The sequence below is a fragment of the Nipponia nippon genome, unplaced genomic scaffold (assembly GCF_047370975.1).
Source record: "Nipponia nippon isolate SJK-2023a ecotype South Korea unplaced genomic scaffold, ASM4737097v1 scaffold_8, whole genome shotgun sequence".
In the NCBI taxonomy this organism is placed as follows: Eukaryota; Metazoa; Chordata; class Aves; order Pelecaniformes; family Threskiornithidae; genus Nipponia; species Nipponia nippon.
In genome coordinates this window covers 33,940,241-33,967,506 of record NW_028262402.1, presented here as the reverse complement: position 1 = coordinate 33,967,506, position 27,266 = coordinate 33,940,241, and the positions used below count along the sequence as shown (strand labels likewise).

At 38.6% G+C, this 27,266-nt stretch overlaps 1 protein-coding gene across 6 annotated transcripts in view; it reads right to left on the bottom strand.

Annotated features, from left to right (window-relative positions):
- The window catches only part of LOC104013345 (TLE family member 1, transcriptional corepressor), an 80,785-nt gene that overhangs the window by 33,661 nt on the left and 19,858 nt on the right, over window positions 1–27,266 (bottom strand). For 4 of the 6 annotated variants that reach the window (XM_087741447.1, XM_087741451.1, XM_087741448.1 and 1 more), the window contains 4 exons: window positions 25,137–25,199; window positions 24,138–24,242; window positions 5,172–5,376; window positions 4,411–4,427 (listed from right to left, as the gene is read on the bottom strand). In XM_087741447.1, the coding sequence (XP_087597573.1) occupies window positions 4,411–4,427; window positions 5,172–5,376; window positions 24,138–24,242; window positions 25,137–25,199 (390 nt within the window). The remainder of the gene's footprint in view (window positions 1–4,410; window positions 4,428–5,171; window positions 5,377–24,137; window positions 24,243–25,136; window positions 25,200–27,266) is intronic. The other 2 variants (XM_087741450.1, XM_087741449.1) reach the window with 2 other exon arrangements.

The following is a 27,266-nucleotide window of genomic DNA, read 5'->3' as shown; positions in this document are numbered from 1 at the left end:
ATTACAGCCAGTTATTACAGCTGACAACTTGCACTGGCCCGTATCACCAAGCAGGGCTGCTGTGTTTACTTAACCACTACGCTGGACCTGTGCCACTGCACCACACACAAGTGCTATCTATAGATATCCATACGTAGACAGGAACAAATGCAATCCCTTGTTGAGTAGGCAAAACAGGTTCAAGTCTGACATCTACAAACAAAACATCAGTTGCTCAGCAGTCCCACTGCTCATTGTCAGGACTCACTGATAGGAATATAGTGGATGTCGGGAGAGGGACTAGTGCTTAATCATCCCCCAGCAAGGCACAAGAAGATTGCACTCAAAGTTATTCAGCTCAAGAATCATTAATATCCATTTGTTGAATATGCTTCTTGTAAACACATGTCAACAACCCAAAAGTTGACTTATAAAGTCAGTTGGTTTTGTGTTAAATTACCAGTGGTGGAAAGCTACTGACTTTGCCCTCTTTTCGCCCGCTACTTTAAGTTACATTTAGACAAGTATGTTCATATTAGGAGCAAGGAAATCTAGAAGCCTAAATGGATTTGATTCACTCTCCACATTGATTCAATAATCAGGAGACATTAACAGAGAATAAGGCTTCTCTTGATTTCAGTATTTTCTAGCTAATGTTTGTCAGAATCAGGATATCCATAAAAGTTTATACCAAACCACCCCAATCCTCTTGTCCTTCGTCATCAGCCTCATGCTGCTTTGTATCAGCTACAAACTAAACTGCAACATAGCATCCCACAGCTCTTCTGTGTGAGCAACTCCTGCTGAAGCTATTTTGTGGTTTGCATCTGTAAAGACTAAGATTTGACTTATTTTTAAGCTGACAGAGCCAATAAAAATAAAAGATACAACTGATAAAGAAACTCAAGTCTTTCCATTACAAGCTATATAATGGAAAATAATACTTCCTCACAAAGGCCAAGAAGCATACACGTGCTACACTGAAGAGTACCCTACATTTTCATATAACTCCTTTTATGATTCCCATTTAAAAGAATTAAAACACAAAACAAAACCAGCTTGCATATAGTATCAACCAAAAAGTAGTATTCAATTGCGCATGCCACCTTCCTCCAAGACTGGGAGGAGAAGAATAGGACAGAGACCAAAGGACACAAGAATATTTTTCTGCTGTAAGAAAAGAGCATTTGTTTTAGAAAATAATAGCAACATCTATGCTTAAAAATGAAGGCAAAAACATTTCTTGGAAAATTTATGAATACTTCCTAAGTCTTAAAAAACAAGTTCAATGTTTTTCATGAGGACAAAAGATAAACACCAACCTTAATGTAAATCCCAAGCACAAGTCAGATTTCACTGTCTACAAATTGTTACTGATATAATAGAGCATTTCGGAACATTTGCATTTCTATGCTGTCCAAACAGGATACTATAACAGTGGGAAGACGAGTGATAAATGAACACCCAAGATGAGTTTGAAAAATGTTGCCAGTATGTTCCCTAGAGAAAAAAATGTGGACATCAAAGTTCTTTCATACTGATGTCTCCCAAAACTTTATTAAGCTTCAGTTGCAAAACTTGCTTACTTTGCCTGGCTTCATTGGCTTCATTACCTGCAGCCAGACTGTGTCACAACAGTAAGGACGCCTGCATAATAACATGACCCAGTTTTAGATGGTTAGAGCTACATCAGCCAAAACTCACCTGCCGTTGTCCATGTAGTCCTATAATTTCATTTTGACCAAATAATTTTAGCAGTTCATGTATGAAGTATACTAACTTAAATGTTATATATTTCATAAACATGCATTTACAAAGAACTTTCTTTCATTTTATTTCCTGAAACTTTAAGTAATATAAAACAGAAAAGTGTCGCCCTTGCTATTTAGATATATTAAGTAGGTAAAATGGACACTGATCACAATCAAGAATAATGAAATCACTACATGTTTATATTCCTTTACAAATACATGAATCTCACTGCATTATGAAGTATTTCTAAACATACAAGACGTAAAAGCTCGTGACTGCTTATTTGCCTAAGTAGACTTCAAAAAAGTAAAACCAGATGTCATTTAAAAATTAATATGCCCAAATAATATGCCACAATATGCTTTAACTCAAAGTTATGTAAAAAAAACCCTCAATTTAAAACCAAACAGGCAAGCATTAAATTGTGATCTTTCAACCTTGCACATTTAAAGCTGTCAGCTTCTACTGATGATACTGGAAGGTCACACTAGACATATTTGATGGAAATCATACTGTAGAACTGCACAGTAATACCAAATATCACGGCTAATTTAGGTAACTAACAGACAACATGGGTTTTGGTGTCTTGGATGATGAAAGCAAGCCTTTGTCAGGATTTCTGGCAGCACCATTGCACTTAAAATGTTACTCTGAAAATCAAATTGATCTTACCTTGGTAACCCAGACGTTATAAAGTAATTTGCAAAGTAAAAGCCTACTGCTCAGCTGGAACCACATGTAATAATAAAACAGACCTGCTGGTATGCCTCGTGTACTCATGACCAACTTTATATTATCCTTAAAAATATATTTTCAATTAAAGAGAAATACATTAAAGATACAAGAGAATTGGAGAAGCTAAAGAGCAAATCATTCCCAGTTGATCATTTTCGTCATAGATTTGAATTTGACTATCACTTGAATTACGATTCTTTCATTGAAGGCATCGTTTACCATTAAGCCAAGATTCTAATGCAACACTGTATTTAAACAATTTTAAGTTCAAGTTCATCTGTAATCAGCTATTAAAGTTTAATTTAATTATGAAGTCTTATTCTCCACTGGGACCAAAAAGAAACTACGGCCACCATAGTGTAGTAACCTGAACTCAATATATCCATACAGCAAAGTTCTTCTATGTAACAAAGCCTCAGATTGTTTAAAGGTTACTTAGTAGTAAACCCAGCATAAAAAAGCCTACTCCAGATAATAACCAAGCAATCATGAGTTACACATATGGAGACAGAAGTAACTGCAGCAACAATTGTATGTACTTTAATTAAATAAAATTTACATATATAGTAAACTAAGCCAGTGATATTGCACATTTCCCACAACACAAAAGCTGGGTTTAATTTTTGACAGTTCTCCTTCCATAGGCAAGAACTACTCTCAGCTACAAGATGAATTCAGAGTCTGAATTTCACAACACTGTGAAGCATCTGATTTTAAACTCAAAAACCCTTTAGCAAAGTACATAACAGACAGGGCAGGGGAGGATGTGAAGAGAGCAAGGACAGAAAACACAACAACCATAGCAAAACACAAAGCCATCACTCCCACGTCTGCACGTGTGTGTACACACACAGACACACACTGCAAACCTCCTTCCTTAGCTCTTATGAAAAGTTGTTGAGAATCCTGCTCTTGACTAACATCACTCAAAGAAATATGTCCTTCCCAAAGAAATATGTCCTTAATAAGTCTGAGGCTTCAGGAAGACCCAGCTTAAAATTATTTCCACAGTTACACTGTCATTAATAACATTAAGCAAGCTGAAATGAATGCTTCTCGCTTAGTAATCTAGAAACAAAAAAGACTGCCGTAAAAGATATGCAGATAGTTTCCAGTAAATAATTGTCAAGCCCTAGTACAAAAAAGAAAGGCAGCAATAAAAATCAGAAATTTAGTACCATAAAGATACCTATCAAATAACTTTTCCTAGTTCTTGTCTTCTCTAATTGAGAAAAACAAAATAGAGCCCAAATTCATCTATGACATCAACAAGGAGAATTAGCTTTGTTTCTTGAAATGACATGAAAGTTGCACATGTCTATCTCCAACAGATTAATATAGCAGTGCCACTCAAAACACAACATCATAAAAAGCTGTAACAAAGTAGTTCTTTGGCTGGTTTTCGGATAAGATTTTCTCAGACCAATTCTATTACAGCTTATGTCTAAAGGAAAATAAAGTATTGCTATGGAAGTTATACCTGAAGCACAAATTAGGCAGTAAAGACATTAGTACAGCTTAAATAGATTCAGTTAAAGAAACTCCTAGGGCCTAACACCATCATGACACATGAATTTTATATTTCCCACCTGTTCTGCAACTCTTAATTCCTGAAAATCCTGCAGGAAAAATCTTAACTCTGACTAATAACATTTAAGTTGCAGTCAACGTTCTGTCTGATTTTCAGCTTCCCTCCCACTCCCAAAAAACAAACTAAAGTTCAAGCTTCCCCAAAATCATTCTGCTCAGAAACAAACCTGATTCATACAGTTCTCCAAACAAATGACTTGGTGTTCTGCATAAACTAAGAGATATCTTAACAGAAAACACATAAGCTAGTATCATGAAACTGACTAAAAGGAAGACAAAACAGACAAACAGTGCAATGTCTGGTTATTTACATTACGAAGAAGTGGAAACATTAGCAGGAATGTTGGTACTTACTGTGCCCGGCTCTCTGTCTGCTCCCGCAGTAACCAAGAAATGCACAGACATGCCCGTTCAGACACAGAGGCAAGAACAGAAATAAAAAAGGGGGGAAAAAAATTAGAACACAAGCCGCAAACAGTTTTAAAATGGCTTTTATTTATATAAGTCATTGCACATTCCTAATACAGTGATTTCCTGAAAATTACAGTATTTTGTAAACATGATTTACAGTTTAACCATACACAAAGCCTACTTTTATTTCATGACAGAATAAATTATTCTCTTTTCAAAAATTAGTCAAGTGCAATTTTGCCCAATATTTAATTGCGTACTAGAATTTAAGCCTATGAAACTAAAGTAACAGATGCAATTATTTAAATCTTTTGTTTGAACACATTCACTTCAAAATTTAACTTCTCGTTCCCCCTACCTTCCCACCCACCCATTTAACAACATTACTTTCTTTGAAAAAATTACCCATTATGCAGTTTAACAGTTTTCCACAATATGGTGCAGGCCACTGGAGTTACAACTAAGCATTTACCAGGATGTCAAAATGCCCTGCAAACTATAGAGCAGGTGACACCTAGCGATCCCCTTTTAAAATACTGAAAAATTCCAAGCTGAATTTTGCTTCAGTGGTATATATGCAGACATTTTTAAGTTTGCAACAGTTTTTTCTCATTCTATATAACTTGAATTCTTTAGAGATGCACATAATTTGCAGCAATGCGCAAATTTGACAATGTCCTAATCAGGCCTGCCATGCCTCTCACCTCTGTGGTGTTCTGCATCGTGATGCTTCTTGTCATCTTTTATTGCCAAGTGAGACTGCCCACCCAAAGCACTAGAAAGGGCGAGAAGGCCAGCACTGCTTCCGAGTGGAGGGATTCCTGGAGGCTGAAGTCCTGATGGATGTGGTGTTAGAGGCACTGGAGGTCCATGGCCATGGGAGAGATGTTGAGCCTGCAACTGCTGCTGCTGTTCCCAGCAGTATCACCATCCCCAGAAGAACAACGCATAGCACATAGTTTGGGAAGAAGAAGGAAGAAGTTTGGTTAATTATTGAAAATCAACAGTGGACTTTTTCATTTGTTTGTCCGTCTTAAATCTAGCCTCTCCTCTTTGTCCCACCACACTATACATACTGCATTATATCATGCTGTCTGTGGGCACCTCTGCTCATGTCCCATAAACCAAAAAAGGCTAGCTGGATACTTTTTCTGCAGCCCAAGGAATAGGTTCAACTACGGTAGGTTGTTTTGGGCAGCTACCGCCTGCCACAGCATCACCAGTGACAAACAAACAACAGCAGCAGAAGGCCCAAATACCTCTCCCTTTCTGTAGAAAAAAGTATCACTGCTCTGGGAAAAAAAAACAAGTTTCACTGGCAACGCTGATTTAAACTCACCCCCCTCTCTTCCCTCAATTTGGAACCAGTAAGTAGTTTTCTATTTTGAATATTAAAAAACCTAAAAGAAACTGCTCAATTTCATATTTAGTGTAGTTAAATTTATATTTTATTCTAGCCAAACTTTTGGAAAAAAAAAATTATTAATGAACTAACACTGTATTTAGGAACCAACTTTGAGCTTAAAATCCAGGTATTCCAGATAGCATCAATAAGTCATGGAATTCCCAACAAGAAACATGATATTAATGAATTAAAATACCTCCATCTGTTTCAAAAGCAGCTTGCAAGATCAATATCACAATGACTGGACATACAACCCTGTAACCAATCTGGCAAAATAACCTGTAAGCAATTTTAGAAACAGAGTCCTTATAATGGAATGACTTCCCTATGGTTTAAATATTACGATATTTTATAGTAAAGCTGTTATGGTTCTATTAATATTTTCCAAGTTCAGCTAACCATTTAATTTGTCTAAAATGCTCAGCACAGATTTATTTAGAAAATTAAGCTTCAAAACCATCTTTAGCTTAATCATAGCTGCCCTTTAGTCTGCTACAGGTAAACAGATTTTCAGCCTCTTTCCTGCTTCCTTGTGCCTGGGGGTATGAACAGAAGACAGAACAAACGTCTCCACCTTGGCCATGCTCCACCATCTCTCTGCTGAAGGTGGATAACATGGAAAAAGCTAGAGTACCACCCAATTCATGGGATCAATGAGAAGACAGATAAGCAAATGTCTAAAGAGGATGAGCTCAGCTGGACATGAGAGTTTGACCTGGTAAATGCTAGTGGTCCTATAAGAGCTGACAAAATTGTTACTGCTGACAGCTACTGAAACCATACCCAGACTAAAGCTCACAGCATTTCACAAGTTACTCCATAATAACTCAACTCAAAATAATCCAAAAGTATTTTATCTGCTTCCATAGGTCCCAAGACTCTTCAAGACAAACTGTCAACAATACCCGCACAACATCTACTGGCACATGAATGACTTTGACTGACACTGAAGAACTCTGGACTAGACCTGCTAATCTTTCACTTCTGTGCTGTTCCAACGGTAATGCAGCCATCATTTACTATTTTTGATATACAAGACAAATCTTAAAATTTACCACAATTCCTTTAGTCTATTCTATAAAGCCACAACTTTACTAAATCTTTCTCACGCCATGTATCAGGCATTTGTTTTCATGTGCTGCATAAAAAGCCTCGCTAGTCTTCACTGTAATACGTACATCTGATCACTATCCTTGCCAACTTTTCAGCATCTTTAAAAAGCAAGGGAAGAGAGAAGTAGTTCTTATTCTTCTATTTTAATGTGTTTACAACAACCCAAAAAGTAACATTTTGAAGGAAATATTAATTATTTTTATTTGAAGTAGTTAAAGTAGTAGACCACCTTCTACAAAATGAAGCAGCTATTGTTAGTGCAACTTAATTTAACTGAAGAACTATCAGTAAAGAGCGCTGTAAAGTCTGACAAGACTGTAGAGTTTGGGGTTTGTTGGGGTTTTTTTGATCCAGCCTCTAAAGAACAAGAGGACATCTCTCTTCTCACAGACTTCATCAAGACTTTAGTAGTTTCCAGCATGTTTCCTCAAATCACGAGATAACCTGATGTTTTGGCAGGCTCTCTCAGAGAGATGGTATCTCAGTTGTTCCCTTCCTTGTTGACCACTTAAGCTAGGTCAGTCATCTGCACTCTAGCCACGAGACAACATGCATCAGCAGCACTGTACTGCATTCATGGCATTGCTCTTACTTGTCCCCAGCTGCACTATCACACTGGATTACCTAGTTGTGGTGTGCAATTGGCTAAGAACAAAAAGTGATTTATCCCTTCCAAATTGGTTTCGTGGAGAAAAACCTCCTCCCTTCTCCAACAGTGAGCTCAAATTAGCTTCTTTTGCAGTGTGCACGTGGGAAGGTCAAAATAGGGAAACGAAGTTAAATTGTTTCCGTTCTTGTCCCTACCCCTTCAGGAAGCCTGTGAAGATTCCCATTATGCATGCCTCTTTTGCTTGGTTTAATTAGCAAACAAGTTAACCCACACGATTTCAGGAAGCATAGCTTAATGTCTTTAGAAATCAAACTGTTAGGGACATGTTACCTACAATTTCCCTGGCTCTGCTCTGTAGCCTACAGACAGGGTATTTTGAAAGTCTCAGAAATGAGGAACAGATTAATCCCCTCTAACAAGTTCTGAACCTGAAAGCACATGACAAGAAGGGCTATGTCCTGTTTCTCTAACGGGACTGCATACGAACAGTGGGGAGCAATATCCAGTGTAAGGTGTAGAATGGTATATGAGAGCTGTAAGTGGAAACACATCACTCTGCGTAACATCTTAGCAGCTTTGCAAAATGGTTACTGGGGGTAGCAGAGGAAAATGGTACCCAAAGATGCTTAAATATCCAACTACATTAAACAGACTTAATACTGAAAACCTGATCATGGTCTTTTAAGGCAACAAAGGTATATTGTGATTTAATGTTTATTATCTGAAGCTCACTGATGTTTAAGACTGAAATATATTGATTTCTTGTTTATATATTACCTATTCATAATAGGTTTAAAGTTCTCCCTGACATATAGATAAAAATGATTCTTTCCAGAAGTCCATGCTCTTTTTATTTAAAAAACTAGAATTGTTAAAAGTATTGTATTCTCTTTCTAGAAGGGGAAAAGGGAATATGTGCTGCACACAAAGGAAGAAACTAAAGACCAGGGAGATGGATAACAGCAGCGCTCACCAGATGTATTTAGTAACTAGACATTTGCCATAGCAGATCCTAGAAACAATTATGTTATGCATATAATCACTTCCCCGTCACTTCAAAGACACTAATGCCTGCTCTGTCACCTTTTAAGAGCTTAGCAGCAGTGAGATATAAAATGAAATAAGTTGGCAGCAGTATCATGGTCTACTAGGCATGTTCATTAGCAGTTAATTAAAAACCAGACACCTGCCATAAGAAATGTGCTCAAAAAAGGATGAGTAACAGGTCTGTCTTACTACCAATTATTATCATTACTTGCAGAGCAAGGGCTGTGTCCACTTTCAGAGGGAAGCAGAAAGGTAGAGCAGAGTGCAATGATGCATACATAAGTGACTGCACTGAGATAATTAGCCATGGTGGTCATTTTATAAGCATCAGTAGTTCACCCACCATTTTGTTGCAAAAACAGAAGTTCTTCATATTTGCAAAGGGGGAAAAGGAACACCAAATTCAGCTTACTGTGCTGATTAGATGTAGTTTTTATTGTCTCGAATTTTTTTCCCGGTATCACCCTAAACAGACCGCAAAGACCCAAAAATCAACATATGAAAAACACAGCACGTGCTTCTCAGATCAAGCACCTCCTAACAACTTTAAAGGCAGTACACTTTTTCACCTCCAACATCCTAGGCAAGTTCCAGCTATAAAGAGCTCTTTAACTAGGACTTAAAATTTTGAATTAATTTTCAATCTCTGCCAGAGACTTCCAGAGACAGAGTTAGTAAGTCTTTGTGAAACAGATTTCCTATACATAAACAATGACATGTCTGCTTTAGGCTTCTTTCTTATCAAGATAGAGCATGAGCTCCTACAATCCCACTTCCCACCTTAAAGTAGCTCTGTTGAGGTCACAAACACCTATGGCTTACTTAAAAATCTAGTTTTGAATTCCTGGTTTTAAACAGTTAGAGCATTCTTCTGTTCTTAAACACATGTGATGTACTATTCAGTATCTAGTGAAAAGCACTGAATTAAAAATTCAGATGTGATTGTACATGAACAGTGGAAAAAAAAAGTTATACCTGGTCTCAGACTACAATAGCTGTCTTCTCTTGTGCCCTTCTAAATAAACACTTGAGAGTAGAAAAAGTTTTCAAAAACCTTATCAGAACTAGCACCAGTAACACTATCAACAGATTTCCCCCAAGCTCCACAGGGGTGTTCTAAAAAAAATATCTGGCAAGCACAGAAGTCATTCAGAGACCTAAAATGTAAAGGGCACTATTTCATGTCAACTTCTGTAAAACCGAAGAAATGTGATTTTTGTTAAGCTCAAGCAGGCAGAAAGACATGAGAGAAAAACATGTATTACTGTGTTCAATTTCATTGCCATATTCTCTCTCTTCCCAAAGGGAAATCTTCAGGGTTTTTATTTGCTTGCATAAGTAGCAGAAGGAAGTGAGAGCCTGCATCAAATGTCTACAACCAATGAACATATGAGACCACTGTCTGAGCACGTACAGCTAGCCGACTAAGCGATAACCCTCTCCCTCACTGTTTAGAAATATTCTTAAAACCAACATTGCAAATGTAACCTTCCAAAAAAGGAAACAACTCAAGATTATGCTCCTGTCAGATTCAGTCTTCTCCCTCATTCTAAAAAAACCCCAAACGCTGCACACACCACCCACACTACCAACAGTCAAATCTATCAGGAGTAAACGCATTAGACAGTCTAAGCCATTAATACATACCCGCATTTAAGTTTCTGTAGGTACTTTCAAGAGTATTTCAGCTACAGGGAAGAACATATTGCAGGATGACAAACAACCTCTCAAGAATATATCCACATTCTTCTACAATGGAGTGATTGCATCAGTGGACAAGGAAACAGCTACAGATATCATCTGCCTAGATTTCTGGAAAGCCTTTGATACGGTCCCTCACAACATTCTTGCCACTCAGAGATATGGGGTTGATGGATGGACTGTTAGATGGATAAGGAACTGGCTGGATGATCGCATCCAAAGAGTCAGTGAGACTCAAACCAAAGAGTCAATGGCTCAACATCCCTGTGGAAACCAGTAACTAGTGGCGTCCCTTAAGGGACCGTAATGGGACCAACACTATTCAATATCCTCATCAATGACATAGCTAATAGGATTGAGTGCATCCTCTGCAAGTTTGCAGGTGAGAGCAAGCTGAGTGGTGCAGTCCATTCACTTGAGGGAAGGGATGCCATGCAGATGGACTTTGACAAGCCTGAGGACTTGGCCCATGCAAACCTCATGAGGTTTAACAATGCCAAGCGCAAGGTCCTGCAACTGGGTTAAGGCAATCCCCAGTATCAGTACAGACTGGTGGATTAATGGATTGAGAGCAGTCCTGCCAAGAAGGACTTGGGGATACTGGTGGATGAAAAATTGGACATGCACCAGCAACGTGCACTTGCAGACCAGAAAGCCAATTGTATCCTAGGCTGCATCAAAAGAAGCATGGCCAGCAGGTTGAGGGAGGTGATTCTCCCCCTCTACTCCACTGTCATGAGACACCCACCTGGAGTACTGCAACCAGCTCTGGGGCCCCCAGTACAAGAAAGACATGGACCTGTTGGAGTGGGTCCAGAGAAGGGCCAAGAAAACGATCAGAGAGGGCTGGAACACCTCTCCTATGAAGACAGGCTGAGATAGTTGGGGTTCTTCAGCTTGAAGAAGAGAAGGCTCTGGGGACACCTTACTGCAGCCTTTCAATATATAAAGTGGGTCTATAAGAAAGATGGAGAGAAACTTTTTACCAGGGCCTGTAGTGGCAGGACAAGGGGCCATAGTTTTAAACTGAAAGAGGGTAGGTTTAGATTGGACATGAGAATGCAATGTTTTACCGTGTGGATGGTAAGACATTGGAACAGGTTGCCCAGAGAAGCGCGTGCCCCATCCTTGGAAGTGTTCAAGGTCAGGTTGGACAAGGCTTTGCACAACCTGATCTAGTGAAAGATGTCCCTGCCCATGGCTGGGGAGTTGGACTTGATCTTGAAGGTCTCTTCCAATCCAAACCATTCTGTCATTCTATGATAGGTGAACAAACTGATATATGAGCTACCCAATATGGATTACTTACTAGTCCATTTCCTAACTTTGCTTCAGCAGCAGAAGCTGCATTTCCTCTTCATTGCTTTTGGACGTTTCTTTTTCCTTGATAATCTCACCATTAGAGTAACTAATCACAAAGTGTGTTAGCAGTCCCTGCAAGACACTTTTTTCTGACCTATCTGAACCTTAATCTTCAGTACCATAGCAGCAATCTGCAAAACTAAGCTCTGAGTTTGCTTTCTTTTCCTGATGACACAGAACTGGGAAGAGTGGCCGATATACCACATGGCTGTGCTACCATTCACAGGCACCTCAACAGGCTGGAAAAATGGGCTGACAGGAATCTCACAAAGTTCAACAAGGGAAAGTGTGAAGCCTTGCACTGGGAGGAACAATCCCATGCACCAGTATATGCTGGGGGCCACTCAGCTAGAAAGCGGCTTTGCAGAAAAGAACCTGGGAGTCCCAGCAGACACCAAGTTGAACATGAGCCAGCAATATGCCCTTGTAGCAAAGCAGGTGAATTGCATTCTGGGCTGCATTAGACAAAGTATTGCCAGCAGGTCAAGGGAGGTGATCCTTCCCTTCTACCCATCACTGTGGAGGCCACACCTGGAATACTTTGTCCAGCTCTGGGCTTCCCAGTCCAAGAGAGACATGGACATATCGGAGAGCATCCAACAATGGGCCTAGAGAAGGCTAAACCATCCCAGCTCTCTCAGCCTGTCCTCGTATGTGAGATGCTCCAGACCCTTAATCGTCTTTGTCATCCATCACTGGATGGCCCAACAACAGGGCAAGAGGCAATGGGCACAAACTGAAACATGGGAGGGTTCCTCCTGAACGTCAGAAAACTCTTTTTTTTTTTTACTGTGATGGTGACTGAGCACTGCCACAGGTTGCCCAGGAAGGTTGTGGAGTCTCCATTCTTGGACATACTCAAAAGCCATATGGATATGGTCCTACGCAACTGCCTCTAGGTGGTCCTGCTTGAGCAGGGTGGGTGGACCAGCTGACCTCCAGGGGTCCCTTCTAACCTCAGGCATTCTGTGATTCTGCAATTCTTATTGCTTACTGTTTTCTCCCTGTTCAAACATCTTTTAGAAAAATTAGAGTCAGCTACTACTATCATTGCTTAAATTTCTACCTAATTCCTTTGAAACATCTGTGTTTATTTTGTTCATTTAGTTTCCTTACTTCCTGTTCTTCTAAATGCTCAGATTTCATCCTGACAGATAGGAAGGTACACTATACCACAGTAAACAAACTTGAAAGTGCTCACCACTGCATCTCTAGCTAGTGAGCCCAGAATGGAGCCTTTGTAGTTTTGTAGAAGTTATTTGAAAACTATCCATTATGTGAACAAGCCACAGTGCCTTGGGTGCAGGAAGAGAATGTCCCTTCAGTACAAAGAAACAGTGTCTTCAAGCAAGCCTCTTCCATCTATAAAACACTTGAAATGTCATTGTACTACAGAGATTTAAGTCCACAGAAGGACGGTATTGGCAAAAGCTATCCAAAGCCATATATTTTGTACATATAAAATGTGTAGCAGTGGCATGATTATTTAAAGACCCAACTGTCTCATGGGAAAAATCCTGTTCCTTTTTCATCCTTTGTTACAGAAGATGCATAGGATAGCATCTTTGGGTCTTACCATTTGTTTTCCACTCCCACAAAAAAAAAAAAATCCAGCTTTTTACTGTGTAGAGAATTGATGTCAGAAAGAAAATATCCAAGTCAGAAAGAAGATGAAAAAGTTATCTTAAGTTTGTTATTATTTTCTACTATGGGAATCTGCTTTAAACTAATGTTAAATTTCTGAACAGAAGGCTCTTCGAAGTTTTTAACAGTTCCTGTTCCCACTTGTTCAAACAACACAAACCACACTAATAAGTCTCAATTGCACATCAACTTTTTTGAAGCAGTAAGGGGTTGCATAAATTCCCTCATGTAAACCAGAAAACTGATGCTATACTGGGATAAAGGCAGCTTCCCCCCTTACACAATCCCCAAGCAGTCCTTTTCTCACAAATTAACTTCATCTCTAAGCTAACTGAAATAAGGCTGAGAAGTTGTATTTCACTGCTCCGCTGATACAGCGATGATAAGAACATAAGCCCTTCTGCCACCTTATCTATAAAAAAAAAATCAGATACAAGACCCTCAGCATGTCCAAAGTACTCCATGAAGCTACTGCAAAACAACATGAAGTTTATGGGTCTCAGAGTCTTTTATCTGTTTTCCTTTCTGAACTTCTTTTCTACTCAGTCATTTGATTCCTCCCTCCCTGTGCTGTTTCCCTCCTTTTCAGAATTCACTTTCAGTCCTATCTGAAGGATAGGGATCTAAGGGATCCCCCTTTAGGAATCAAGTCTTGTCTCCTATTTGTTCTTCAGAAAACTCAAGATAGGAAAAGCAATGCTGACTTCAACTGGCTCATGAAGATTAAAAAGACCACTTCATGTTCTGGTGCTCTCACTACACTTTTACACTAATGAATACCTGTCTCACTGTAAAATGTATTTCTTCTGCAGATTTATGCTACACAGTTTTGCCACAGAATACTAAACGTGGCCAGCTCTAGAGTCTGGGGTTTTTTTCTCCTTACATTAGAGATTAAACTACATTCTTTAATCTTGCTAAAGTAAGGAAAGTTAGCATAAACACAAGAATAATTCCCCATATACTCGCTCTATAAGGCTAAAAGTTCTTCTCTATCTAAAGAAAATAAAAACTACTTGCAGTCATGAAGCTGCTACACTAACTTCTCCAAAACAAAAATATATATTTATTGATTGGCAGTGTAGTTCAAGAGAAAAACAATTCCATAGAAAAATTACAACACAGGAAGAGAACACAGATTCTAATGTGGGGTCAGCAAACCACTGGTGTACGTGGGTCACCTCTAAAGAGCCCACAGAAGGCAAGTGAGCCAACAAGGGTCAAAGCAGTTATAGCAAAGCCTGCATCTACCTAGCAAAACTCTAAATTCAATTTTTCATTACAACAGGAGAATTTTTGAGAGCTCCTTAAAATCCTTATATAAGACGTATAAATACTAAATATAATCTTCAGCTTGTATTTTAGAGTATGTTCTGTATTTTATGAGAAATTTTTTTTTTTAAACAAGGAAAATTAAGTCTTTCAACACAAGAAAGGCTTGGGTTGCTATCAGTTTGAATTATATAGCCAGTACCACCCTACCTGCAAGTATGCACACAGTACTTTTGTTGAATCACAAGATCCTGTTTTTAAATTTTAATACTGTCATTAGCTTTACACCTATAGAACTGAGAAAAAGGTCTTCAATATTCCCCAGTATAATGCAAATAGCAAATATAAAAATAATTTCCAAGGGTAGCTTATTAACCATTGATTGGTTCCCACATCACCATTATAGATGGCAGACATATAGACTGCAATAGAGAAAGAAGCACTGTCTTTTTTCTAGCATTATGCTGAGCAGCAATTCTAATCTTTGCTGTGCTTTTCTGTCTCACTTTAAAGAGCCAGGTTACTCTGCTCTTCCTTCTGGCATTTTGAAGGGCAAGCCCAGGCACCAGAATTAGAAAGATGAAGAGATATTACACTTCAGGGCTCTTCAAAAAGCTCACTCTTGTAAACAGTAATGACAGATGTGGGTGACCCCACCCAAATGATTTGTCACCGCACCCAGTGAATGAGCACATCAGCTGTTTTTCCGCTAAAGTGATCAGCAATTAACTATTTAACAAAAGTTTAGTGATAATTGTTAAATGGCAAGATTTTTAACATCCCATTGACACAGAGGGAATAATTATATAGTACTGCCAGCATGACTGGCACTTTCACAAGAGTAGCTCTGCACTAGCAACCTAGCTACGCTGTGGAGCCTCTGCAGATCGTCCCACACCAGCAGAGCCCTGCAGCGAGGATGCAGGATACTGCCAGCAGATGGAATTCTTCCAGTTCAGCGACATCTTCTCCCCAAGGTGCATTAGCACTCCACCAGTGTAGCTGCATGAACATAAGGGCTTTTGCCAACAGAAAAGAAAGGTTTTCTTCCCTCTTCCATGCTTCTACGCACTGTAAGTCAACCTAAAACTTAGTAGCTTGTACCTAGCGCAGACCCATTGAAGCATGGCTAGTGCTTGTATCAGCAGCTATGCTGGCAACACAGGCAGCTCATGAGCTACAGAAGCCCCTTTGCTAGCATAACCTCATATATACACACATGTAACATTCTATATATCACATATACACAATGATATACTTCATATCTTAATGAATCATTAATATATTGTTATATACTACATACGTGTTACATATTATATTATTCTGTACACATTACATATATTGGTAGTTTATACTTTTATGTAACAATATAAAAGTTTTGTGTGCTTGTATATATAGCTTTTTCATTGATAGCTATTCTTCTTAAAATATGTATTACAGGGCTGGCGTAAGAACAGCTCCTGTCTCAAACAGTTTATATAAAAAAAGGAAATAGAAACAAGTCAGAAGAGCAAGTTCTAAGGGCCCTTGTATTAATAATGTTTTTTTTTTTCCTTAGGTTAAATAATGTTGGGGATTTTTTCCTTAGGCTAAATTCTGAAGAAATAAGGGACAAACAGAAAAGCTGAAGTCACATTGAAGGAAAAATACTCTGCAACAATGGAGGAACCAGAGAAGCCTACATAAAGGACAGATGCCACAGGGCAGGAGGGAGTGGAGGGGTAGTCAGAGTAAAAATGGAAAAAATGATCCTTGCGCAGGAAAACATGTCTTCACCAAAGGACTTCCCAGACTCTAAAGGAAAGTAACAAATTCAAAACCACATTCTAAAAACCACAGAAGATGACCTTAAATTCTCTTGGTCCAGACAAGACAAAGGCTGGTTTTCTGAAACCAGTTACACTGACAGTGATCAGAAGAATGCAAGTCAGTTCGAGAACAAAGCTGCTCTTTAATTTTAGACAAGTACATACTGCTTTCTCTGAAGACTCAGATGCAAGCCTTAAGCCTCTACAATGAAGCTGTCAGCATACATTGCTTCTGGTTTGCAGAAACTGCCAGCTCTTTTTTTTTCTGGGGCAACCATAAATGCCTGCTATTACTCACCTTCTAACCCCAAATCTACGTATTTGCCTTTTTAGCTACTGTTAGTATGCTGCTACCATCCAATGACACTTCAAAAGCATGTTCCTGCTGCTACAGCAGCCAAAACCAACCAGTTTAAGCATGCACCAATTTGGAAATGACTTAAAGATATTACTCGGGGGGGGGGGGGGGGGGGGTATTATTGATACATGATTATCTTTAAAAGTATTTCTTTTCCTTCCATGCTCTTTTAGTCTCCAGAAATTTAAATCTTGCTGAACATGAAGATAGTAATGATGAAGTAGAAAGGCTTTTTAGCAAATTTGGTAAATCCAGAAGTTAAATATAGTATTTTAAATTATGCTCATCACCCTTTTGTCTCAGCTACTACTAACGGCAAAAATATTTCAGAGATATCAAAGAATGAAAAATATGACAGTCATGAGAAAAGCATTACATTGATTTTTATTTACTGTTCCAAGCCACAGACCAGATTCTTGGAAATTTCCTGTACGATCTTATGACGACTTCCACTACCAAATGACGATCACTTCTGAACATGCATTTGAGCAATCCACTTTTGCTAATCCTTGTTTTACTACCTCAATACTACTGCTTATAAGTATTCAATTTAAAGAGCAACAGTTAGCCAGCACCTTTAAAAACAGTACTGGACATTCTCAGGAAATTGTTATACAGGAGAGCAACCTTGGTATTTCAGTTAAGTACTCTGAAAAAATAAAAAATAATGCAGTTGCCAAATACCAGGAATCCTGCAGTTGATACAAACTCTTCAGCACGTTGAAGAGTTACAGCAAACTGCTGTGCAAACTGTGTCTTTGCCCTGCCTTTAATATTTCCTGAAGTTATCATAAATGCCTATGCTAGTCTCGCTCTGTGCAAGAGCAAGGAAAGCAAGCTTCTCTCCCTCCTCTTCCAGTCCTCGCCCACAACCCCTTATCTCGACAGTTTGCCTTGCTCTTCCCCATGAAAAACATAGTGGGTTGCTGTTTTCTTGCACATTTCCAATGTTTCATATTTACAGTACTTGAGTCCCCCTGTATCTTCCTCCCGCCAGCCCCCCTGCACTTTCCTACTCCCACTGACTCTATCTTTGTCACAGTCACGCAGTTACAGGCACATATTCTGCCTGTGCAGTCCACACCACTCCCATCAGCACACTGACAGTTTGTTCACATCAGCATATCAGTGTTTGCTTCTCAAAAGCAGACCTTAGTTCCTTTCAGATCTGTATGCTTCATTCTTTGCACCTCTCCTACCACAAAGTAGTCCAACTTACAGCCCTACACCATTCAACATGTAAACTCCCAACACCTTTCTCTATTCCCACTCATGTTGCAGGACAACTCCATGACCATCCTTTGCTTCATCTTTACTCAGGTAACTTCTTTGCATTTGGTATCACCACATGCAATCCCAGCTGAGTTTCTCTTTTCTCTGCGCCAACCAATTCATTCTTCCCATCCAACTCCTTCCTCCTCCAAACCTACCAGATCTCAGACTTCTTCCAAGAGAAGCACTGAAGGTCACATCACATTTTTATCTCAGCCTACTGACTCTTCACCTACTCCAATTCCCCCACTTGTCTCACTTCAAGTATGAATGCAAAGCAGATATTTGTAAGAGAGAAGGTATGCTCACCTCTTCAGTTTGTCCCCTTTTACTTCCTTGATAACTTAGGGGAAAAGTGGGTAATATTCACAAAAACTATCTTCAAACATGGAAAGCTATTCTGCCTGCATATGCTTTAATCAAAACAGCGCTTTGAGAGGAAGTAATCCTTTCCTCTGGGATTAAATAAGCTACCCTTCTGCGCCAATGACTTTTATAGATGCTCCTCTGCCTCAACCACCTTCAAAAGCAAACCGATCCCTAACCCCTATTTTGTCTTTCTGTCAACACTTCCATATTGTCTTTGTTAAAGCTCACTGCACACACTTTCTGTAAATCCTTGCCTTGAACTGTACTATTCCAGTGTTTTGACCCAACTTTAGTCCTTTCCATTCTACCAAAACTATTCCTTCCAAATCAGTCTGTTTAACAGAATCATTTGGAGCCAAGTTCACAAAAAGAAGGAATCATCTCTTCTAGCATATCAATCTCCTCTGCTTCTATCTACCTAACTTTCCTGAAACCGCATTCTCCATTGACTTTTCCAGTCTTCTGTATATTATTGCCACATACACAGATTTTTCTAATCTTACCAGTCCCCCCTGCACCCCTCTCGATGCAAAACAGACCAACTTACAGCTCTACACCATTCAAACATGTACATCCCACATCCCCAACATCTGCCCAGTAGACAGGAATCTAGCAAGTGGTACCGACTCACTGTTGGTACCTCACACGCTCATCTCATCACAATCTACCTTCTCTCTGCATTCACAGTTGCAGCTGCATATCTTCAGGTTTGAGCTCTAGCTACCACATTTTTTTCCAACCATCTCCCTTTCACTCCTTTCTTGAAAGCTGTTTAGCTCCACAAATTTGTAACCATATACTTCATCTCACCTTTGACTTATAGCTTAGATATTGGATATAGATGAGAGAGACACCTAAAGATCTTTTGTTTTTCTTTTTGGACAAGATCCAAGATGTAGCTTTTTCTAACCACCCACCACGAAACCTTGCAAAGTAAGGGAGATCTGCCCTGCAACTCAACTACATTTGACTTGTGGATCCAATTTTCCCCTCTTCAGAATGATTGAGAATATCTTCTTCTCCAGGAAATTACTGTCTCATTTAGACACTACCCTCCTCTGTATTGCTGCTCCAAGGCCCTCCATTTCCCTATCATTCCAGAGAGCATGGGGAGGGTGGGGAGGGGTGGCAGGGGTATGTGTCAAGTGGAAACCAAGTTTGGTTAACACTATCTATTCATTCACATTTTATACACTTTCTCCCAGGGCTTCTGTTTTGAGTAGGACAACTACCAATACACATCAACAATGCTTTCTTATTTTTCCTCAAAACTTAGTGGCACTAACAATAAAAATCTGACCATTTTTTCGGGACTGGTATTTTGAGAATACCAATTGACATGCTGACAAATACCTTCTTCCTTTGCTACCTATTTTAAACTTAGTTTACAAGTCTGGAGCCTTTGTATTCCAAAAGCACCTACCATAACAGAATCCTAGCATGTAATTAAGATTTCTACGTATTTTTAAAAAGCAAAATATGAAGAATAACCCAGGATGTTGCCACACAACAAGAGTATCTATTGCCAGAGTTTAGTAATTTAGACTTAGGGTTAGCTAGTTTATGTTAAAAGTGAAGACATAGTGTCTTGTGCTCACTAGATCTCATTTTATTTAATTTAAAAGAACTAGGCAATTTCCCCTCCCTCAGCACATAATGCAGATCATGGCTGAAGAGGATCTAAAGTAATGCTACAGCTGCTTAGCTCTTCCCTTGCACTAAGTTCTGCATTCATTTCTGCTCTAGTCTGTATTTCTATTTTATAATGAAACATACAGCCTAGTTATTTATAGGCTTTCTAAGGATTAACTACACACTCATAAGAATAAACCCTCAAGAGGTTAACCTCATCCTCTTAAGCTTCACACAGTACAATCCCAGAGATAGCTGGCAACCACAGCCAAGAGAAAAAAAATAATCCCACATCTTGCTAATCCTTTAGCCAATCACCTCATGCAACAGTGGAGAGGCCTCTCGGAAGCCTACAACTCAATCTGTCTCAAGAGTACTTCAATCCAAAAGATACATATTTCACAGAACCATTAGCAACCCACCTCAAAAGGCAAAATAAGACATACCTGGCTACTCAGTGGTACACTGAAATAGAGTATCTAAAATGCAATGCTAAAAAAGATTCTAGTTTGTTGCTTACATTTCCCGTTCAAATATTTGCATATTCTGCTCATAAAACTACCTGGTTTATTAATTTGAAAGTAAATCTAACAAACTTTGCATTATTTGCATCTAGATAGACCAATTTAACTGTCCCTTATACTTCCTAGCATGAACTTTGAGTACCTTTGATTTTCCAGCCAGATCATATCTCTCTCTCAAAAAAAAAAAAAACCAAACACAAACCACCTTTAAGGTAAACCACGATAATCTATCTAATTCTTTCATACCATGATCTGGATTCTTTCTTAACGTCAAATGTGGACACTGCCTGCAGCTGCAGCAGTGCCAAAGAGTTAACAGGTGCACTTATCTTAAGTCAAAGGTTTCTGTTTTATTATTTATCTAGCAAAACTGCTACGTCACTCAAGTTTAATATAACAAATATTAAATGGTGTCTTATTAAAAAAAATAGCAAGCAGATTGTTTAGCCACACTGCTACTCCATGGCTGGAAGTTAAAGCCTTCAAAAACATGCAAGAAAAGTATAAGGCCAGAGGTATGACTGTTAATAACTAAATATCATCCACAGTTCTTTCCTGAAGTTAAGAATTTTTAATCAACACAGAGGATCAGCACTGCTTACAAGCTCACTGAGTCCAACTATATTACTGTTTTGTTTTTTTTTTTAAATGTGTCAATTTATTCATTCTCTTTTGTAAGTGCTTAATATATACCTGGCTTTTGACTTTGTAGGTAAATTCTCTGAAAAATCTCAGTCCCATGAGACTGTAAAGTCCCTATCCTCACAGTCTGTCCTCTAATAGGCTTCCACCTTTTCAACTGGTGATAAAAAAAAAGTGTAAAATATAGTTCAAAATCATCTTGTATTTCAAAAAGTTGTTCCCACTAATTAAAGGCTTTGTTCCTTCCAGAATTGACATATGGCCCAGCAGCAACAGGAATTGCTCTAACTCAGGCAAGCCAAATGGGGAAACTCCTAAATCATCTACTGTCAGGAAACAATGGCCCATAAAGAGGGAAAGGAAGGGAGGGAAAAATGTCAAACCCCAACAAAAATGCAGATTTTATCTAATCAAGAGAAACTATAAAAGTGAACATCAACTAGGAAAAGTAAACTTTCCTCCTGTCCTCAAAATTTATTGTACATAAGTATCCTCGACAGTATGACGCCACAGCCTACTCGATCGCGTCTTCTACTGTTACAGATTGCTCCAGCCTCTTTGCATTCTGAGAAGAAGTTTCATGATCTTTCATGCTCATAATAGGTGTCTAAACCGTTAAATTACTATTTCTTTTCTTATCTTGAAAGACACTGCACTTTAACAGCATGGCCCTTCCATTGTTCTTTATACTAAGTCGGCTCCCTGAACAATACTGACAGCTGCTATCAAACTGGGCCGTGCTTACTCTCAGTGCAGCTGCTGCTTGTAGGAATAGACAGGCTTCTGATGTGTCCTCCCCTCTGGGGAGAGGGCTTGACACGCTGCGTGCTCAGTGAGGGGGAGCAAAGGTCCACTGAATTGTCAACCCAATTTTATGCTATTCAGATTTTCCAGGATGCACACCGTCCCTTTCAAACAAAATCAAGCATATGTCAGAGCATGAAACTTATTGTGCGGCACAAGATAATTATTGATCATGTAAGACTGTAAAAGACCACTGTGACATACATCTAATTTTAGCATTATGTATATGCATGCATCTACATGGTCAAAGAAATTTTGTGCACAACGTGTGCATTTCTTCATTCAGTTTTGGATTTGTATGGCATCATTCAGAAGTCTCTCAGAAGACACAGGAAAGCATCTCTTCTGGTGAATCTTAGATAATTTAAAACCAAAAAAGTTGGAGGATTCTATTCTTGCTTCCAAAGAGCTTTCCCTCCCCCCCAAAAAAAAGTTCTTAATTGCATGTGATACTTGTAGATCCTATTGCTTTTAAAAGACTATATTGCATAGACTTTAAAAAGAGGTACATGACATGCTTGAGATAACAAAATTTGGTTTGGCTAAGTAGCACTACCCTAAGTCCAGCAAGAAAGTTTTAAAAAATATTTTAATACATAATTCCATTTACTGCATAAAATATTCTTTAAAACTAGTTCCTTAAAAAGGGTTTTCTATTCCATTTTCATCCTAAAGAAGTAATTAATTTAAAAAAAATGCAAGAAAGTACAGTTCTCTCATCTTTGCTAATCAAATACCACAAATGTACATGTGCTGTATTTCAAAGATCAAATCAGGTATTCATAAAGTAATTCATTACACAAGCAAAGCATAGAGGAGATTGTGACAAATACAGATGTAATTGTGTGGGTTTCTAAGATGTGATTAGCAAATCAACTAAGTAACAGTCAAAAATTGATACGAAGGGAAAAAACAGCACAGATTTGAAGGGGGGGTATGTTTATGCAAAGCTAATCTGTCAAGTGTAATAAAGCAGCTTGAATAAAATTTAAGCTTAAAATCCACTGAAGCTCCCCATTTCAGGGAGGAAAAGCTATTAAAAGGAAATGAAGGTCATCCTCCCAGTTTATTTCACCTAATTGACTGCCAATAGCTTACCACAGGCAAACCGACTGCAGATCTGCAATTGAGAAACTGATGAAAGGAGAGTTTTCAAGCTGAGGCTCATTCTTTTAATCCTCCCTCACTCCTATTTTTTTTTTTCCATCTCCAGTTGGGATGTAATTTTAAGCACAGATGGATTAACTGGTTCCATTGTCTGTAGACGTCATTGGACTATGGCACTGTTAATCCGTACAGCAGCATGTCTAATTATCATTACAAAGTGTCTGAGGGAACTATAAAGACCAGCAGGGCATCTTCTCACAAGCAATTAACATAAATTGATAAATGAGTAATTTGAATCCGCTCAAGGCGCTCACATATGAATAAAATCAGAAAGGACGGGTTCTTGTTTCAGCTACTTCTTTCACTTAGTCTGGAAGGGCAGAAAACATGAGAAATATTCTAGACTTAGTAGCAGGGGAAATGAACTCATGCAGTGGAAGGAATGTATGGTTCAGAAAGTTCATTAATACAAAGCAAATGACTTGTGATTGACAACCAGTCACAAGCAAATAGTATTAACTTATTTCAGCATATTTAGAAGCACATACTTGGTGAAAGGCTATTAGAACACTGTGTCAGACAATTAATACTACTTCAAAAGCGAGTGAAGTTTCTTTTCAGTAGCTTGCTAATTTAAAATTCATGAAAGATTCACAAGAAAGGAAAAGAAAGAAGAATGAATAGTTGTACAGGCTCCAAGAACTTAAGTGTCACAAAAAGCAAAGGTAACTAGATCAACTGACATACAATACCTACAAATAAACAAGCAACTCTCCTAATCATTATACTTCTTGAAGGAAAAGTTTTGTTACGCACAGCGTTGCTGCACAAAATGATGTTCTGACAAAGTAAACTATTAACTTTATACCTGCTAAAAATCTGTGTGAAGCAAGGCAAACACTTCAGCAACACTGGGAATCAAAACAGTCTTAGATATCAAAACATTAAGCTTATTTTAAAAATAGCAAAGCAGTAAGATATGAAAGCAAGTTATACACACTGTAGGAGGTAGACCTGGAAGGCCACGTACCCCGATGATGGCATTCAGTTCAGCCATGGTCACTTGTTTGGCACGTTCTACAGCTTGGGCCACTTGCTGCTGATGCTATTAAAAGAAGAAAGGGTATGGGGAGGAATTTGTGTTAAGGTATTGACCACACCAAATCAAACCAAGATCACAAACACCTGAATAACCAGTTTGTCTGCAGAAGCCCAGGCTACCTATTGCAAGACATCTTATGAAGGTAAAAGGTAACAGTGCCCTATTTATCACCTGTCCAAAAGCAAACAAGAGCCTTGAAGGCAGCCAGCTCACCTCGTCCCCCATGTCACTTCAATATTAATTTTCTGGCAAATGAATAATCAGTTTCTAATTGAGTTGACAGGACAATAATGTCAACTTCACACTAGCATCAATTTTAACCTTTATATACTGTGCCCACACAGCAAAACATACTGAAATTTCAAACAGGGAAAAGAAGTGCTTCACTGAACTCAACAAGAATTACAAATACTCCTAGTAAATTGTAGAGTTTGAAGCAGCATATCCAAAACAACAGGCTTCAAAATGTAACAGCAGCTGCCCACAATATGCTACAATCACAGTCATTCAGACCAGATGCAGGTTTGTAACCTTAAACAGCATTTTGTACCTGAACTAACTACTCACCTTTTACACTAAAATTTGATACAAATTACGTAGACAAGATAAGCATGCATATTTCACTAGATGCACATTTGACAACTGAATATCAATTTTGTTGCATTGGTAATATTTTATAGACTCCCACTCTCCTCAGGCAATGAATGAGGCTGAGCCATTGTCACTAGTTTGAACTCAGATTTGTTAGACCAAATTAGCAGGGGGTTTGCACACTTCAGCTATAACAGATGTTCCTTACACTTGTGTATTGTGATAAAATTAACATCTTAAAACTAGCTAATTTGCAAACAGAAAAGCAACATAATTGCACTTTAACAGCTGAACAGTTTTACTTACTTCCTGAGACAAAAATGGGATGACTTGTGCACAAATTGTATTCAATCTCTTGGCGATTTCTGTCTATAGAGGAAAAGTATTTTGATTAAAACTGTGGTTTAGGTTTGTTGCCATATATTAACTAGTGTACAGGAGTATATTAAGTTCACACAGTGAAGAAAGTAATAAAAAAATCCACATCTTCATGCTACTGCAAACATACTACTGCAAACATAAATAGTTAATATATAAGCCCCGATGAGGACAGAGATTTAGTTAGCTACTCTAGGACATCTGCCATGTCTAGAGAACCTAATCTGTATACACATTTAGGCACAAATCTGGTCCTTGTACATAGCTCATTAACAAGCAAAGCATTTTTGAAATCCATTAAGTCCAAGATAAAGCCTTTTAAAAGGTAGGTTTACTATTACTCAAATTATCAAGCAGCATAACATGAAGGTGACAGGCATGGAAGAAAAATGTTTCTTTCATGATCAATTTTATCTGCCTATTAGAAGGTAAAATTAGTTTTGCTGACAGAAACACACCATCAGGAGAACAGAAGAAATACCAAAATAGAAGTGAGACAGAATGGAGACAAAAGGTACAGACTTCTAAAACATCCATACTGAGAAAGAATTAAAATAATGCAGACAAGAAAAAGAATCAGATCAGAAAATGTGATAGTCAATAACAGCAAATTAGTGAAACTGTAACAGAACAATAAGGCTAGGAATCAGAGAACAGAACAATCCTTCACTGAAAGCAGCAGAGAAGACAGCAGGATGAATTGTTTGAGTCCCACTTTGACAGTTTTAGGTATCTCCCACTCTCGTACCTCCCACTTTTGGCATGTCAACTTGAACACAGGATTTCTGGTGGGGTACAAGGATCTTTTTCTCTCATTACAGTTTTACCTGTACTTACAGCTTTTCAGACCTATACATCTGCCCACCATTCAGAACAACCATTATAACTAACCCTCAAGGTACTTGCACAACTCCTACAGTTTTTCTTAAAAACATCTCCTACAGTCACTGTAGCATAGTTGTGCAAAACCATAATTAGCGTCCAGATGTGAACATAGCCTACATACAAGACACACTGAACAGCTCTTGTTGGTCTCTGTAGTATCATTAATCCATACAGACATTTCTTGGGAGTTTTGTTCTGTTTTAAGACACAAGAAGCAAGAGATCCCTGCTGAGAATCGTTAGGCCTTCCATGAAATTACATGCATAAACCTGAGCAAAGATAAACTCTTTCAAAGAAGTCAGATGAAAACATTACTAACTCATCTGCTGAGCCTTTCCCTGAGCCTTCCCATCATCCTGAGCTTTTTAGGAAGACACTGCTATGTGCTCTGTATACATCAGTCAAGCAGTAATGAGGATACAAAAACCACCCTCTGCTTTTATGTCTCAGTAGACAGGTGATTTGGGATTTAAATACAACTAGCAATAGCTTTTAACACCTCTTTCCCCACCTCTGACAGAGGCAGGGAAAATACTTGATAGCACTGAGACTTGTAAAACACCAAGTCTGTAAGCTGAAGTACTCCATCTGACCAAACTCTGGCATTTGACACATCTACTCTAAAGTTTTGCAGAGAGAGGAGTCGCTGAAGCAGTTCTAGGATGGTTTCTTCCTAGGACAGAAGGGTACCCCTTAAATAAGGGCAATGAAGTGACAGTCGCTTTACAGCAAACCTTTCTCTCCCTGCAACATGGGGAACAGATCTCTATTCTCAATAGAAACAGCTACCGTTTCACACAGTACCACAGAGGTCTGTTTCTGTTTTGTTTGGGCCATGACCATAAAATATCCATCATTCTGTGCAAGGCCTTCAGTACTGGTACTACATACTTACCAGCAAAGGCAATACAAGGAAGTTACCAGCTTAGCTATTATCAGTTATCAGACTTAACTATTACCAAATCTGTTGGTACTTTCTGTGTCTGTTAACAAGAAAAAAACCCCACACAATTGTGAGAATCTATGTACTAAAGGGCATTTTTCCACATACCCGGTACGTCTCTCCAGAAGGCAAGGTCTGTCAGCTATGGAAAGAAAGTCTGTTACACAGCAAGGTGGTTGGCTGATGTTTAGCTAGGATGTTTAGGGGTCCAAGAAGTCCATTGCTCTAGA